Here is an 18,498-nt window from a genome sequence, read left to right on the forward strand (position 1 = left end):
CTGTATGCAATCCAATCCCCTCAGCTTTAAAGTGAAGAAACAATCAGTGACTTTGAGCTCGCACAAATGACAATCTGATCAGGGCCATAATAGATGTAAACATAGGGGAGAAAAATAAAGATCATAGAAATTTAGAATTCACTAATCTCAAATGTGACCTAATATGACACATTTTTCCTCGTAAATTCACGTCTCAATAAAATCACATGTTTAATGTTCTTAATTATATCAGATTACTTGTAAATTAGTAACTTCATGAGTTTTTCCTACCCAGTCTGCTACTATAATTTTTGAAATACAAAGTTGTTGTTTTTTTTCGCTCTTACCGCCTCCTCCCTTAACTATTATCTATAATTTTTTAAGCTAGAATACCCCAATACACTGTTGTGGCCTACTGAGCTTTACCATTGTCATTTGGCTAAAAAAAAATTGCTTTTACCGATGACCAAGAATGCATTGATTAAGATATTCACGCTGTAAATATACTTCACCTGGTCCTAACCAGACACACCAACATCCTCACCACACATCAACCAAGAAAACAAAAAGTTGTTCATTTTTCTGGTTTGCAGCCACTGCTTTTAAAAATTTACAAAATTCATTTGCAAGCAGAGACTAATAAGATTAAAGAAAATGCTCATCCACCCGGAGGATTTTGGCTGAAGCTTTTTTTTTAAACCCCTGGTTCTCCCCCAACAAGGCAAATCAGCTGCCTCCAACACCATGAGTTGTGGCACTACATGCTACAGATGAGATCAAAAAAAAATACAAAAAAAGATCAGTGATTAAGAACTACTCTTGCACAAGTTTTTAATGAACTGACAAAGAGGGGAAAAAAAACAAATGACGTCTCAAAGATTTTTTTTTTCCAAATAGAGTAACCATTATTGTTAATGTGTTTTTTTTCTATGTCTTCCTATTAATAAAAAGTTGAAGTAGAGGGCAGGCAGCAATGCTTCTCTAGGAAGCCGGTTTCTTCAGATCCCTGATCTGTTTGATTAGGTAGGTCTTCTCGTCGTTGAACTGCTCGTCGTCCGTGCGGTCCTTCTGGAAGTTGCTCAAGAAGTCGATGAGTTTCGTCTGGTTCTTGAGCAGGATGTCGATGATGGGCTGAGTCTTGTTGGGGTTTGCTACAAACACCTTGGGGAAACAAAAAAAGGACAAAACGGGAGGAAAATTCAATTCAGTTTTGTTTTATTTATACAGCGCAGATTGACAACACCAGTCACCTCAATGTGCTTTTTATTGTAAGGTAAATACCCTACAATATTAGAAAGAAACTCCAACAATCCGACGACCCCCTATGAGCAAGCACTTGGCGACAGTGGGAAGGAAGAACTCCTTTCTAAAAGGAAGAAACCTTCAGCAGAACCAGGCTCAGGGAGGCGTGGTCATCTGCCATGTCCGGTGAGAACAGAGAGTTTAATTACTAAAGACTAAATATATTAGTGGTGTATAAAGAAAGTAAAACAAGGTGAGTGAATAAGAAATGCTCAGTGGATCATGGGAAGCTCCCAGCAGTCTAGGCCTATTGTAGCATAGCAAAGGGAGGATTCAGGGTCAACTGATCCAGCTCTAACAAGATTTGTCAAAAAAGAAAGTTTTAAGCCTAATCTAAAAAGTAGAGGGAGGTCTCCCGAAAACAAACTGGGAGCTAGCTCTACAGAAAAGGACCCTAAAAGCTGAAGGCTCTGCTTTTAAACATCGTAGGAATCACAAGTAAAACATCGATATGAAAGCGAAGTTCTCTATTAGGCTAATATGGTACTATGAGGTCTTTAAGATAATATGAGCCCTATTATTCAAGATTTTATGTGAGAAAGATTTTAAATCCAATTCTGAATTTAACAGGAAGCCAACAAAGAGGAGCCAATATGGGAGAAATATGTTCTCTCTTTCCAAATTTCTCATTAAATGCATCTGCTGGTTTTTTTGTTTGTTTGTTTACCTTGAAGACGTGGAAGGCCTCAAACTGGATGTTGGCACTCTTGTCTCGGAGCAGATTCATCATCAGCTTCAGGTTCTCTGTCCTGCTGATGTACCGCGTCATGACCGTGAAGTTATGTCTGTCCAATAACAGCTCTCCCAGAAGCTGGAGGGGGGATCAAAGTGACTAATTATTATTAGAGAGGCCAGCTGTGCAGACCCCGCCCCCCAAAAAAACCCCAAAAATCCCATGAAGACTAAGTAGGAATTTAAATCAATATAGGTCGGAGACAAACCTTTAGAGACTGTCGCTTGGTGACGTAGTTCTCAGAGTGCAGCAGCTTCTCATAGTCTGCAAACACCTGCAGTGAAAAAACGAAACGCAGCAACAATCTGAGATCAAATTTTAAGCTTTTGGGAAATATCTATATGGACAATACTTTTTCCAAACAATATCTGATAAATGTTGTAAATAGAGGGCTTTTCCACCAAATGGAAATATGAACGCAAAGTTTATACAGCGCCAAATTACAACAGCAGTCGCCTTACTTTATAATGTAAGGTAAAGACGCTACAATAATCGAGAGAGGCTACACATGAGCAAGCACTTGGCAACAGTGGGAAGAAAAAAAACCCTTTAAACAGGAAGAAACCTCCAACAGAACCAGGCTCGGGGAGGGGCGGCCATCTGCCATGACCGGCTGGGGATGATCACTGGCTTAACATGCCCACTCTCCTGTGTTTAGGACACCTTTCCATTTACTTCCTAAGTTTAACCTGGCTCATTTCCTTTGAAAACATTAGTGCAGAGTGCTGGTTTAGCTAACTGGGTTTAGCAGGCAACCCATATGTCATAAGGCTAATGCAAAGACCTGGGTTCAAATCTGCCCTTGTTTATAGTGGCTACTCTTCCAAAGGCCGTTCGTTGATCCCCAGCTCTTCCACTTCTAAGTTTCCTTTAGCGAGACACTGAACCCAAGTGAACCCTGATATCCATGTAGGATTGCCTGTGTGTGTGACCATTAATGAAAAAGTGTCTGTGGATGCAGCTTCTAGTTTTAAAAGTTGCAAAGTGCTTAGGCGATAAACTAGAGAGAGTGCTTACCAACCTGAAAAGCCACGCAGTGCAATTATTTTGTTGCAACAATTATTCAAAATTGCCAAAACAGTTTGGCAGCACAGTGAATCAAGAAGGTTGTAGGTCTGAACCCGTCCAAAGACACACTTGTTGGGTTAGCTGGAGATCCTAAAGGAGCTGCTGGTGTGATGGAAAATGGTTGTTGTGCTCTTTGTGGACTTAATAATAATAATAATATCAATAGATGCTGGATTTTTTACACTCTGCTACTTCTGTGTCAAGCTGACCTTACTAAATGAAAAGCTCCACATTCTCTTCCTATGCGTAATCTTTCCGATATACCACAAGTTGATGGACGAGTTATCTTTTGCACACAATGTTCCGAATGTATTCTGGGAGCATGGCACAACTAGTCTCAATAAATATTCTAGACTTACAATTGCTCTTTCCTTCCTGCTGTCTGTATGGTTGTTTGACCTCTTTGCAAAGGTAAATAAAACTCAATAAATAAATTAAAATTTAAAAAGAAACCTGGTTGTTTGCATAAATTAGCACCAGATGGCTGTTAAAACATCTGAACCTAGATGAAGACAGTGCTATCACTTGGCTTTAGAATGTATGGCTGCATAGGGTCAAACACGTACTGTCCGGGTGATGTTTAAGTAATCAGCGATCAATATGATGAAGGTGCTTTTGAATCAAATATTAGATTATACAGAACTTTATCATTTATGGGGACATATCTGATATCGTGAGGTAGGAAAAAAGGAAATCTGAAATGTAACAATAGCCTCTGTATAAGTTACAGAATATTTAAGTAAGAGTTCCAACAGGAAAAGGACTTGTGTAGTTTAGATGAATATGTTTATGCACACTCTGTAGCTTGGGAAAACTTGGAGACAAGTATCAACACTTATCTGAATGTAGTTATTTTAAAGAAATATCTGCCTGTGTGTTTTAGGTTGAGACAAATGCATATATGATGGAGAAGTTGTTTAACTCTGTGTTTGCACATGGGTAATTCGGCTTGTTAGTATATTTTCTTTTAGCCCAGAAGGCATCTAATGAGATCGATTAAAGCAAATGAAAATACTGCACTGCATCCAAAAGGACAAGAACTGCCTGGACCTGCAAAAATGTAACATATGTAACTAAGAGGAAGTGGATGAATTAAAAGAAACCCCAAAGACACTTGACTTGAGTAGATCAACACATTGTTATTACAGCGCTCCCTCTTCTCACAGTCACATGGGTCAATTATCAGTTACTGGGTTTGTTTTACAATATTTGGCTTTGAACTGTGGGATTAAATTGAAGTATGAATAGATGATGTTTAGTTTAAAACTTAAAGTGCCTGTACCAACAGCATTATAAGACTTTGACGAGTATGTCACCAAGCTTATGTCACAGAACAAGAAACTCTTTGTGCAGTCATAGGTTTACCACTAAAATAATAATAATAACGGATTGGATATATATAGCGCTTTTCAAGGCACCCAAAGCACTTTACAATGCCACTATTCATTCACTCTCACATTCACACACTGGTGGAGGTAAGCTACGGTTGTAGCCACAGTTGCCCTGAGGCAGACTGACAGAAGCGAGCCTGCCATATCGCGCCATCAGCCCCTCTGGCCAAAACCAGTAGGTGGTGCCCAAGGACACAACGACCAGGACAGAGAGCCCGGCGATCGAACCGCCGACCTTCTGGTTACAGATGCGCTTCCCAACCCCCTGAGCCACGGTCGCCCCAAAATCTAATCGAAAGACGTTATGACATTTAGAGAGGCTGTGCTGTTTTCCTATAAATTTACGTTTTTTGTTTTTTAATCTGCCTTCACTGCCAGCTCATTGAATACTCTATCACAAGGCTTCATGAATGCCTGTGTGTGACTGGGCCAGTGAGCACTGCGGTGACTGATACCCGATCTCGCTGTGCATCCGTGCAAGGTTTCCTCATGCAGAGTCAAACAGAGCTCAGTGACTGACCTCTGTGTGTGGTTTAGGTTAACGATTGCTAAAAATTCAAAATAGCAAGGCTAATGTGCATTAATATGTGTGGTGGCTAACGTCCATCCCAGACTAATCTCTCCTCGGGAGCTGCAGATGTGCAAATGTGTTTGTAAGTCGAAGCACTCACAGCTTCGTAGTTCTGCTCGAGGAATTCGGCCACAAGCACTTTGTGTCTCGTCAAGAGGTCCTGTGGACAAAGACAGAAAAATGCATCTTAGCTGACGGATTCAAATGTTACCGAACACTTTTTACATACATACATGTATGTATACACTGTACATTCGCACGCTGCCCAAAATTTGTCTCCCGTATTGGATCCAATACAACCATCAGATGCTCGGAATAAAAAAAATTTATTCCCCAAATGTTGCCAGAGGTTCCTGCAGGTGTTTACTTTCCAGTTTTAATTACAATCATCACACTTCAAAATAGCTGACAAGTTAGCGTCACATGGTCAACGGTCACATGTCTGCAAAAATCAGCATAAGTTAGGACTTTTCCTCAACAAAACATGAAAACAAATTTGCCTTTTCTAGGCCTATGTGGGGAACAAAAATATCAAATTCAAATGACACTTGTGTGGGATGTTGGTTTACTAAATCCAAATCCAAACACTGTTGTCAAAGTCCAGTCTGGCTCTAGTCTAGCACCTGACCTGACAGCCAAAAGAAGAAGAAAGAGAGTTACCTTAAAGGTGGCGAATGCGTCAGAAGCAATGTCGAAGGTGGACATCTCCACGTAGTTGAAAAAATTGTGGAAATGCTCCGAATGGAGAACTATCTTGGCGAGCGGCTCGTGGCGGATGCACTCCCTCAGCATGATCCCACAATTTAGCGCCACCTGGGGCATCTCGTATCTTCAAACACAGCAAGAGAGAGGGAGTAACGCTCACCCCCTCCTCGTCATAGAAGCCATATTTATTGTGTTAAGACGCCATTAGGCTGAGGACAGCACGTGCACTGTGTGTTTATCTCACCCTTTCAGCAGTATGAAGAGGACCTCCTGGTGGGAGCAGAAATATTCAACAGTGGGGCTCCTCGTCCCAATCTGCCTCCTGAGGATGTTGTTGAAGATCTGACACACGTCCTTCTTCCCCTGGAAACACACGTAAACCTGAACTAACCACATAACAGCATCTGTAACATTTAGCACGTTAAAAATTAATGAATTGTGTACAGTAGGAAAAAAAGTTGTTTTAAAAGCAGTGCTACAACCTAAAGTAACTTAAATTTATGAGTTGGAGTCAGAGGAGGCCTGTAATGGTAAGAAAACTGTACAAGGTTTTTAAATACACCATCAAATTTCATTATTTTCACTACATCTTGCAAAACTACAGCAACAATATGCAGCATTTCTTAAAAAGTCTAGAAGAGCTGTTAAGTTTCTTCTGCTCATGGATGTTTATTTTCTATCGCGTTTCTGTGTCAGCTTTATCACAAGTGTGCTTCTGCAGCACATCTGTGATACTTTCTTCTGCTTACCTCAAAGTCTATGACCTGCAGGTTTTCTACCAGCGCGATCAGCAGGCCGCTGTTGTACAGCTCCTGGGCCAACTGGGCCACAGTCTCGGTGTGGGGCTCCTTGTCATTGCTTCCATACAGGATCTCTTTCATGGACACCAAACACTTAGACACCTCCTCAGAGGCCTGTAGAACAGAAAACTACAGGTGAGGAAGGATGGAGGCAAAGAAGGCATCATTTAGAGGAATAACATGTAGAAACTATCATTAGTAAAAGAGAGCGTGAGCTTGAATTTGGCTTGTGACTCTGATTCTTTGATCCCCTGTGTGCATGTGTGAGAGAGTCTTGACAGTGAAGCGTCAGAAGATGACAGGCGCAGGCTGTTTCGCGCTCCCACCCTTGGGGCCTCTTGACACCCATTCACACACACACACACACACAGACGCACACAGACACAATCAAATACATTCCTCTACCTTGTCTGTCTTCTTGTCCTGTTTGACCAGGATGGCCAGGTTTTCCTTCAACGTCTTGACAATGTCGGCGGGACTCTTGTGTGATTTACCAAACAGCGGCATGATGGACACGTGTGCACACGCCTTTGGGACCTGTGAAACACAGCAATCAGTGTTAAATGTATTGTTTATTGACCGATGAATCAATTCAAGCTACAATAGAATAGCCTGTAATTATAAAAGCTACGATCTATTTTTACCAGACTTGTAAAACTGCCAACGTTTCAGTGCTTCCCACAAACGTCAGTTTACAGTGCTGCTTACTGACAAAAATGCCACTTTTAATGTAGTGCATTACAGAGATGACTATAAAGTTGTAAGTGCCCTCTTGTGGGCAAACAATATACTGTGCTCACTTTTATTAAATATTTCTATTTGATTAAATATGAATAAACCACTATTTTCAATCATTTTTCCAATATAAATATTCCAAGAAGCATTCAGAAGCTGCACCGATTGTGATTCCAGCTCCAAGTTGTGCATCCCAACCAAGCAAAAACATTTTTCAAGGCAGGTGCGTAGGAGAGGTACAACGCAAATAATTTGCCACATGAAGGGCACTGAAACGTCACGAATAAATGTATTCCTGCGAACTGCAGCCGTGTGTCTGTGGAAACCGTCATCACCCTGTACTGCACCTACAAGTCGCATACAGATCTTTAGATGGGCTGATGACACTGTGTTGACTCACCTGTTTGATATGAAAAGATAACAAAAATGCTGCTGATAGGGAAGTAACAATCTGAGTAGTCTTCTTCTACCGTTGAAAAACATTCCAACACCATATACATGTCTAGAAGTCAGGTTGCTACACATCTGAAATCATATTATGGCAAGAACCAATCAGCTGAATAAAGAGAAACAAGAGTCCATCAATACTTGGTCAGTAAATCCGGAAAACTGCTAAAACTTTGAATGTGTCCCAAAGTGCAGTTGCAAAAACTATCGAGGTAGGTATATATAGTCAAGTCAGTAGTTTCTGTAATTTAATAACAGTTTAAATAATATTAAGATTCAAAAGTAGGGGAGTCCAAACTGCACCGTAACATAACATCTCCGTCATATTATGACACAGCCAGTTCCTTTTTGACTGATCTTATAGTTGGAGCTGGACCACATGAACTCAACCCATTCCTTACTCGTGCTGCTGCAGTCGTTCCCCATTCAAAACTTTTCACTGCTGTTGCATTTACATGCTACTGTTGCACTGTTTTGTCCAATCAACTGACTGTGGCAGATACCAGCCCCTCCCTCAGCTTGCTTCTGCCAGAGGTCTCGTCCTCCCCACCATCACCTAGTGCTTCTCACTCAGATCTTCTGATTGTTGCGGTCCTCATTCTTATATTATAGTGTCTTTAGCTAAAAATACAACGTGCCTCGGATCAGCTATTTGTTGACATGAACTGCTATCCTGTCTTGAAAGAAAATAAATCAAATAAATACCTGAGCATTCAGGATTAAGCTTTAGAATCAAACCTTTTATGTTTTTTAACCACTAAAAACAGGGCAATGTGAGCAACCTGCTGTTCAAACATTCAGTCTATGAGGAAGAGGAAAAAGTTGATTCAAATGAAGGCGGAAGGGAGCTAAATCTGCTCCTTTTGGTCAGAGGATGAGCTATGATGCAGGACAAGGTGAATCATGCAAGGCTTCCCTAGTAAACACCAACAAAATACAGTATGGAGCTGGTATGGAGCATAGTAGTTCGTTCACGTCCATTGAGTTACATTAGTTACTCTCATCTTGACAGCTCAAGCCTGTATGAAACAGACAATTCTAGTTTATGTGCATCAAAGTAGCAAGCTGTGTTTTGCCCTATTACTGCCAGAATGTCAATCATGCTACCAACAATGCTACTAGCAATCTGTTGCAGCCACACTGCGCACTAAGCTGACATTGTACATAATGCCAAGCACCTTAAAAGGACTTTCAGCATTTGCTCCTTCAGTCACAGGTTTACAAATATAGCTGTCAACTGATGGTTTTTAAGCTAAAATACCAGGAAAACAACACATAAATATACTTGTTGCTGAGTATATCGGGTAAGTTAGAGAGGTTGTCCACAATGCTCTGTGAGCATATTAAGGGATCCAGGAGGCAGCAGTGGCCTTCAAAATCCAGGCCAGGTCAGGAACAGCCACAGAACTTGTGACTGCTAATCCTCATCTGGGAATGTAAAAGGGCATTAACCCTAACTCCCACCGTCATTCCTCCCTCCATCTGCTCCATCCTTCACTCATTTCATCCTCTCTTTCTTCTCCTCTTCACAAAACACTTCTGCTCCTCCCTTCCCCGTCTACTCGTCCACTGGCTCACAAGACATTCATCTAGAACTGATGCTAGCAGCCAAATTGTCTGAATGTTAAAGCCTCCTACACTATACATTGTAAAGCATTAACAGTGAACAGGTAAAGTGACCGTGTCCATGGAAGTCCTTGGAAAAACACCTGCACAGTGTTTTCTGGAGGAGACTATTGCTTCAGCTGGACCTACTGAGCTTTTATTTTAATTTGTCCTTTTTTATCCTATCTTGTATCTCTACAGTTATAATGATGAATGTCTTTTTTAAACATGAACAAAGTTTAAAGTAATGAGGTCAGTCTGTGCACAAGTAATCCCCCTGAGCCAAAAGCTCAGGTTTCAGACAGCTCTGAGCACTGCATTCAAGGCCGTTTTCATAAATCCATATGATGCTTCTGTGAGCACAGAAGCCACGCCTACCTATTCATCAAACCTCCTGTTTGATAGGGATAACCAATCAGAAGAAAGTTGTCTTAAAGGCAGACAACATCTTTTGGAATGAACTGAGAGGCTACATCAAGGCTTCGACAATGCAAAATAAAGCTTATTTAGAACTGAGAGTAAGTGAATCTACTCCTTTATAATAAGTTGGAATAAAAGTATGAAGCTTGAGATGAGTATAAGTTCAAATGAGCCCGTCTAAAGCACATTAGAACAGTAACTCATCTCTGGAGACTGCCGAGTGTCACATACTGGAAGCTTAAAGGAGCCTAAAACTTTAAAGCATTGATGCCTGATATGACAGAGCCTTATGTGAGACATACAGCTATGGGTACGGGTATTTATTTGACTTGTTGAGACTGTTTATTAAAAAAGTTTCTGACTTAGGTCATCTGTTTTCTACCCTCCAAGAGAAGAAACAAGCCTCTCCACAGAGCTACAAAAACCTCTTTGACTTGTTCATTATCAAATACAACAGGAAGTTCCCTTAACCAAGTTCTCTCACACACACACACACACACACACACACTCAGTTTCTTCAAACACCACTTAGCCTGGCAGATGTGTGGGCCACTTCAAATCACAAGACCAGGAGAATAAAGAGCTGTGACAGTAAAGGCTGATTTCCCCTGATGATCGTAAAACAAATCCGTGTAGGTGTGCTGACAGAGTTATTACTTCAATCCTTCCCCTATAAAAACACGTCTAATTACATGACAATGCATCCACCATGCTGGCCACTTACGGCCAACTTACATTTCACAGAGTTGTCATAAAAGGTGCCGACAGTTTACAGCTGCTGCAGATCCTGGTGCGTGGTCGCAATAAGAAAAGTAAGCTGATGCATTCCAGAGGTATGTGAGCAGAACAGTGAGTGCTTTCCTCAGAGTGATAAAAGGTAGGAGTTGAAAGAAACATTGAAGGTAAAATGTCATCTTTCACATTATTCAGGAAAGGGGAAATTGCACGGGGGATTGGACGCCTGTAAAAACAAACAAACAAACAAAAAACAAAACAAGAAAACAGCCTGGATTGGAATCACGAGGTTTTCACCTTACAAAAGGAAATCTCAGCTGACACAGTTTGTGTTCTTCATAATCAGTTCTTCAAAATGTTCTGTGTGACTGATTTTGATTCTTTATTCGGGAGCAGTTGAATCACAGAGAGGGGACACCACAGTGACGTGGAAAATAATACCAACCCCTCCGTGAAAAATGTTCTTCTGCTAGCTTATGTCATTTGAATACCAAGGTGTGCAGTGGGTGAAAAGGGAGCTGTTTTAAAGTCCATCCAGGAACAGGTGACAAACATAACAAGGCTACTTGAGTTTCGCTTTATCTTTCGATGACATCATGACGGCAAAACTTTAGTCAGGTCAATATTTGTCGAAGGATAAACTGGCAATGAGGAATTGCTCATGAAAAGAGGGGAGCCATGCTTGCAAACAACGCCTTCCTGCTTTTCTAATCTAATCACACTGTAGGCGAGTGCGTCAGGTAATAACCAGTCGAGCAGTGCTCCCAGTCTGGCCTTGTTCCTGCAGCTCTAACTAAGTGTTTCTGATTATTAAAGAATACTTAAAGGGCCCCTTTTAATCATTTAATAACATGTCTTTTGAGTCCTGGAAAGCTTAAGCAGCTGATTACTCTGAAGTCTTCATTTTCACTTGCACCCTTCTTAAGACTGACTAAATGTTATGTAATGGAATTAATCTTGTGCCTGCTGGGCTCGAGCGCACACTGCGAGCTGCTCAGCTTAGGTATAAGCTTACCTGAGATGTTCCTTGTTGCCCCAAATATGAATTTTTCAACTAATCGCAAGCAATCTAAATGAGCTTTAATCCAAATACAGATGTACAGAATATAAGTAAAGGTTACCCAGAACAGGGAGTATAATTTCAAAAAGATTATGAGGCATTATTTCAACAGTCAGGTACAAGCATGTGCAACAGGGTTAATAATGCTTGCATCTGTCGTTGCAGCACAGCAGTATGTCCCCTTAAAACAGTCTTAAGGAGTTAAGGAAACTGGACTTCTTTTTGATCTGATGGTAAATGAGCCATGCCTTGATTCACATCTTGTCTCATGGGTCAATGACTCTGAGGACCACCTCCCCAATGCCACTAGGTATTAGACATCTGGGACTCCCCATCGGTTTTAGAGCTGAAGAAGCTTCTTGGATGAGAGGTCAAACGTCTCCATAGACCAAAAAGACATTCAGCTGCTTTCATTAGTAGCGCTTAAGAGTGCCACGACCTGATTGGCTGAGAACCTACACAGACATGCTTGCATTCTTGTTCTAAAGGACTGGCACCCCCATTTAAACTTGCCTATGTAAGCAGTGTGGTTCAAACAGCGAGTGAATTCCTTTAAAAGTATTAGAGGTTTTATATAAATGTAAATAATTTGCACAGACTCCCACAATTCATCTCTCTTCATCGCATTAGGACACCAACGCAGGACCATAAATCCTGCATAAAACAGCATCAGAATCATCAATATTTTAGGAAGTAAATAAGGCGATGTTTTAATGTTTCTACTGCTACTCCGTGAAAACAATGTATCCTTTAATTTCTCTTTAGCAATTATTTTATATAGTCTTGTAACTGCAAGGATAAATCGCTTAACTAAACAGTTATTTTTTTATATTATATACATTTTATATTAAATCTATAATTTACTGGAAGGCTCTTATTTTAGTAAACCAATGAATGAAAAATACAAATCCAAGGCTGTTCATTGTGTAGATTCTTTGGCTGAATAGTCAGTTCACTTTAAGAAAAACATAATCTTTAGAGTTCAGTCTGTAGTCTTTGATATATTTGCCCGTCCGTTTGCTACATGAAAACTATTTGTTCAGCTTCAGTCCAAACTCATATCACATGCTCTAAAACTTATCAGATCCCTGCGTTATGTTCCCAAGGTACAAACCGAATCAAATCGGTATAGTATGGTATAATACAATAAAGATTGTCATCAGGGGTATGGCTCGTCTTGTGACATATCAAAGTATACTGATAATCTAATTATGTTAGGACCTGACAGAAACAGGCCGATTGCCTTCTCGTGCTGCCTCGCTGACACGATATTCAGCCGAGTGTAGACACAGCACCGAGCGACGGCACATTCTCGCCATAAGCAGATTTCTCTTGGGTTATCTGAAAGCATGACCTCTGCTGCAGACATATGGGCCTTTACTGTCATCCTAACACCGCTGTGCTGAGGAGTCACTCAGTACATTTGATTCAACTCACTTCCTAATGCACTACATGCATATCTGACTGATCAAAGATTTATTTGTTGTGTAGTTACAGTTTTCCTGAACTATGCAATCCGTTTGTAGACCACTAAATGTTTGATCATTGAACTGCAGCTCTTATGAAAAATGTCTCTCCTCACTATCAAAGTATGGATTCCCTCAAGGTTCAATACTAGGGTCAACTGTATTTTCACTATAATGCTACCACTTACAAATTGTCTAACTGATATAAAAGTAGAGCCTGACTGATATTGGATCTTTAAGACCACTACAGATATCATTATTTGGTCATTTTGGCGTTTTAACCACATCCTTTAATTGTTAGACCTTTACCTTGAAATTTTAAACACTATGAGGCAACTGTTGTTGTGAATTGTTAATATCACTGATACACAAACTACCATTAACGCTGTTATTTCCTCTCGGTTAGAGTACTGCAAAGGTCCTTTAATAAGGTATATATCAGAAATAAATAATAAACTCTAGTTTACATAAAACAGCAAAAGACAGAAAAGCAAAAACATTGATCAGATTTTTAATGACTCTAGCTGATTTGTTTCAAATTAATTAGTAGAGTTACTCTTAATTGTCAAGCCTTTAATGGGCTAACCCCAGAAAATATATCAGAACTGCTGCCCACTTACGAATCAGTGCTTCAGGCAGATCCCCAGGCAGGAACTTGCTCTCTTTTAAACACTAAACAAATGATTTAATCACTTTTAAATCATTTGTGTCATATGGCAATACATTAAAAAAATGACTAACAGTCATATTAGTCATAACTCTCTTGGCACTGCCCTCATCAAACAGCTGCCTTTTGCAGCGCTGGATTATAGTAACATTCACTGTAACAAACTGCATGGCAGTGGGCGGCTCTGATGACTAATCGGTGACATTCCAGCGCAGCAAGATAGTGATCCACGACAGGAGCTGGAGAGACGGTGACGTAGCGATCTGTCACACCTACAGGCCACTCAGGCGGCAGAAGAGGGAATACAAGCTGGACATTTCGTGGCTTGTGGTAAGACCAGGGGGAAGCAGTGGGGCAGCTCGTCGCACACGTGATAATTTGTTCAAATAAATTAACTTTGTGCTCAGGAATTCTTGGCAAATTCATTTAATTAAGCCTAGAAGTTTTCTAACAATGCGAAGAATCTACCACAGCCTTTCAATGAAGGAGAAAGGTGACATCCTATTATTTTTGCCTGGAATGTGAGTCATTCATGGTGTACTACTAACACATGCAACAGGAATGCAAACGCTGAAGGAGGAGCAGCAAGGACAATAACCCGCTCGTCCAGCATGAATTATTGCTGCTGGCATTAGCTAAGTGATTAACATCAACTGCAATAAATCTGACAAAGCATTGACTGGAAGGTTCACGTCTGACGAAGCTGGAACACGTCTATCAGTCGTAAGATCAGAGTGAAGACACACAGGTTGTAGTTTATAGCAGCACAGTTTCAGGCCTTTTTAAGTTAATTTGACAAAGAAGGTCAAATTTCTCAGTCAGCATCCTGACCCAGACTGTCCGAGCCAGGGCTCGAACCGGCAACCTTCCGGTTACAAGACGAACTGCCAACTGTTTGAGCCACGATCTAATCTATGCCCACCTCCGACTACAAAGAGTTGTTTGCTTCAATTATATTCACAAGGAAAGGCGACATGAAAGACCAGACATCATCGAGCAAAATCTCACTTACAAAGAGATTGTTAGGTAGGACCAACCTGATATTAGTTTAAACTCTGATCCCCAACTGCACTTGATGCACTTCAGTGAAGCATACAGGGCACATCTGTAATATTTAAGACTGACTTAGGTCTTAGTGCTCTCAGTGGTTGGCACTTTCTGCATGTCCAGCTGGAGGAAGCCGGCGTTATCAAGAATGGCTGTGAAAAGCTACTGCAATACTTAAAGTGGGGGCTTTTTTGTCAGCAAGGCAAACTTTCCTTTTCAATCACATTTACTTCCTTACGGGTGGCAGACACTAACCTAAAAACAAGCCTGAGCATTTGATTGGTGGATCTACTGAGAAGCAAGACACAGAGGACATGACAGCCAGGCTAGATGGAGTCTTTATGACTCACATGGACTGCTGGTAGTCAAAGGTAACAGTCTGAGAAATCACAACTATAATGTGCAAGTTTTTTTATTCAGGACATTATGAAGATTGCTGTACTTAAATGCAGAGTCATTACAGGTTAATACTGCAATCAAGTGTGAAATAGCTTATATGAGAAGCTTTTACCTTGTGATATCAAGGCCAGTGGATTTACTCATAATGTAAAGCATATATTGTAGTCCGCTTTCAAATTAAAAGCACGAAAGTGAGTCATGAAACGAGACCGTATGGAAGACACCTTTGTGAAAGAATCTACGTCAAAAAGTGTTGTATAGCATCAAAGATAAATGTAGGGCTGGAACTAGCAATTAAGGATGAACCAAATTATTAGGAGAATGCAATATTTTAAAAATTATCTATAAATTTCGCTAATATTGTTTTGTTTCATTTTTTGTTGTTATTTATTCTTCATTCAGTGTCAGGAAAACAAAATAATCTCTGTTCCAGATTATCTTACTAGATTTAAAGTTTCTGAGCTCCTTATCACACTGTCTTTGAACGTTTATCTGGCACAGACCTGATCTCATACAGCACATAAACATTGGCCAATGCCACTGGGGAACGTCATTTAATTGCTCGTAGGTTACTAATGTCCATGCGATAGTATCAGTGCAACTATTATTTCAACAGACATTTAACTTGTCAATCATTTATTCACTTTGCAAAATAACTACCTTTTAAACATGAATAATTATGAAATTCAGGCTCTCTTTCCCTATAGTTAGCCTTTTGTCCTGCTCTCTTCTCTTTCCTATCACTCCCAGCTGATCACAGCCCCCTCCCTGACCCGGGTTCTGCCAAAGGTTTCGTCCTGTTAAACAGGAGTTTTTTCTTCCCAGTGTCACCAAGTGTTTGTCCATCAAGGGGTTGTCTGATCTTTCCCATTTGTAGGATATTTTCCCTAGAATATAAAGCACCTTATGGTTGTTGTTGTTGTTGTTGTGAATTGGAACTATTGGCACTATTTAAGTGTCTTTGTTTAAAAGCCATATGATAAAATGAAAAAAATCAAATAAAATTTGCCAAAACTGTGATCTTGATAAGGTTTATAGCTGCACAAAGCAGTGACTCAATGGAGATTTTATGACTAGCATTTTACTTTGAAATCCAAACCCGGAAGTTGGATTGTGATCATTCGGGTTGACCTGGTCCTAGTCGTTTAAAGTAATAAAGGAGGGAGGAGGGGGGGGACCAAAAACAAAATACACACACTGTATATGAACTCCCGAGGAATTAAAGACCTCGCTAATTACCCTCTTTAGAGGAATAAGAGCTTATAACGCTGACAGCAGTAAACAGCACATAAGGCCGCATTAACAGTCCCAGACAATGTGATTTAACAAGGCTACACCCCTCTCGCCTCCGGCCAAACTCCCCTCTTTTTTGTTTGACAGATTTCCAAAGCTACCCACAGTTGTCTGCATCATTTCATGAACAACTGCAGAAAAGGACGTTGGGGTTCTCTCATGCATCAACATAACCGACGTTTCAACACCGACTTAAGTTACAAAGGGCAGTCATATTAGGTTATCTGAAAGCTATTGCTCTTCGACAGTAGAGCCTAGAAATAATACTTACAGTGGGAAGATGTTTGGTGGGGGGATCTGTAAATGTCTTGACCGCTTCTGTCCCGGTTCACAGCGCAGCCGAAGCTCCCAGATAGACGCCTGTGCTCACGCCAGGGCTGTTTGTCGACACAAAAGTCGGCTAAAAATGTGTACGAAACAATTTAAAATGTGTGGAATCTGTTAAGAAGGCAGTGCTGAATTCCATCTGGTCGCGTTCCAGTGTGCTGCCAAGTTAGCAAGAACGCAGAGATTAAGGACTTCCCGATTGCGCTGTCATAGTAAAATAATCGGCGGCCCCTTGTTTCTTTGGAGGGTGGAGGAGAAGCACGATTGTGCTGTAAAGTAAAGTGGACGCCATCGATGGAGCAATTTAAATAAGGCTGTATTTATGAATTCAACCAAGAAGTCCTCTATTGCATCGGGGCTTCATAAAAACTTGTAATTTGTAGTGCAACTCGCGTCACTTCCTGTGTGGCTCACGCTTGCTAGCTTGACAAATCTGTATCTTTCCAGCCGCGGCTGATTCTCGTTCACATCCTCCGACTTCAAGCGCTACTTACGGCCTTGACTGAAGTATTACTGCATCGTGTATATTCACAAAAGCACATATTTAATACAGTTACCAGGAAATACATCTGAAAACTACTTTGGTGACGTAGGGTTTACGTGCAAGACGGAAATTAAGCGGAAAATAGACCTCAAGGTCGGCAGCAGTACTTATTGGAACGAACCCTAGACTGAATCATGATAGTCTAAACTGGAATAAAAGCCCATTGGAGGAAAGGAACCATGTGGTTGAAATTACACTTCCGGATCACAATTAATAATTAATTCCACTGTCAATTTCTCTCTCTTCCTTTTTTGTTTTTAGCTGACTTCAAAAATAAACAGCTAACCATTAAAGATATTTTTAAAATTCATAATAATAGAGAAAAAAGGCTAAATTCAATAGAGGAAACCATTTCAGACTTTATTAAAGCTGCTTTTCAATTTACATACAAGTCAGAATTACATATTTACAAATGTACATGGATATGTCTTGTAACAAGTTTTAAATCGTAATATGCTGTTATATCAACAGCATATTCAGTAGATGTGCAATAGGAAAATAAAGACAGTGGGTGCTGCAATGTGCTGCATAAAAACAAACTTAAAAAATAGAATCCTTTCTCATGTCTCCAGCCTCTGAGTCGAAAAAGTACAAATTACACAGTAAGATTTTATTTGGGTGACCAAAAAACAAAAAAAAACAAAAACTGACGACTTTAGTGCCCATGTCAGCTTTCTCAAGAGGGCGGAATATAAACTCTCACAATGTACAACAGGTAAAAAATAGTTCTCCAGGAGGTTTACAGCATGGGGCTTATGAAGTACATGCCACACAGAGTGATGATATACAGAGAGATAGAGAGACTCCTCTTAACAATATACATGCTCTTTAGGGGGAAACAGTGTGAGGTATAAGAGGACACATCTGTACAAGTGTAACATTTATTTCTCAGCACGTGGACGCACAGCTATGCAAGCCACAGTTTAGCTCACAGTTTGACATCGAAAGGCCTGTAAACTGGTTTGTTTCCTCTTCCTTTACGTTCAGTGGGAGGATCTTAAAAGAAAAAAAGTGCTTCTCAGCAAGTTCTTGAGAAGCCAATCACAAGCACTGATTTTAGTCCAATTAAGAAAAAAAATCTAAGAAAAAAAAACTGTTAATCATGGCTTTGTCGAGCAGGTGGACAAGCTGGTTTCCTGTTTGAAACAGTGTCACACATTCAACAACGCAGGTGGAAAAAGGAGCGATTGTTTTACAGTGTACC

At 40.4% G+C, this 18,498-nt stretch overlaps 1 protein-coding gene across 1 annotated transcript; it reads right to left on the reverse strand.

Annotated features, from left to right (window-relative positions):
- Positions 1-785: 785 nt before the first annotated feature.
- On the reverse strand, positions 786-17,409 carry cab39l (calcium binding protein 39-like). The gene is made up of 9 exons (XM_005730879.1): positions 16,695-17,409; positions 6,955-7,086; positions 6,499-6,663; positions 5,994-6,112; positions 5,705-5,873; positions 5,145-5,204; positions 2,223-2,288; positions 1,949-2,092; positions 786-1,140 (listed from the first exon to the last, which is right to left on the reverse strand). The coding sequence occupies exons 2-9, from the start codon at positions 7,054-7,056 to the stop codon at positions 961-963; spliced, it is 1,005 nt and encodes a 334-aa protein (XP_005730936.1). The 5' UTR covers positions 7,057-7,086; positions 16,695-17,409; the 3' UTR covers positions 786-960.
- Positions 17,410-18,498: the final 1,089 nt, after the last annotated feature.

Source organism: Pundamilia nyererei, unplaced genomic scaffold (genome assembly GCF_000239375.1).
Source record: "Pundamilia nyererei isolate P.nyererei 1_Seehausen unplaced genomic scaffold, PunNye1.0 scaffold00040, whole genome shotgun sequence".
Classification (NCBI taxonomy): Eukaryota; Metazoa; Chordata; class Actinopteri; order Cichliformes; family Cichlidae; genus Pundamilia; species Pundamilia nyererei.

Bases quoted from the DNA above. Each gene is read 5' to 3' on its own strand.
- cab39l (XM_005730879.1), bottom strand. From the start codon at position 7,056: ATGCCGCTGTTTGGTAAATCACACAAGAGTCCCGCCGACATTGTCAAG. The intron at 2,289-5,144 runs GTGAGTGCTTCG...TTTTCACTGCAG, and splicing joins TCGAGCAGAACTACGAAGCT to GTGTTTGCAGACTATGAGAA. The intron at 1,141-1,948 runs GTAAACAAACAA...TGTTTCCCCAAG, and splicing joins AGGCCTTCCACGTCTTCAAG to GTGTTTGTAGCAAACCCCAA.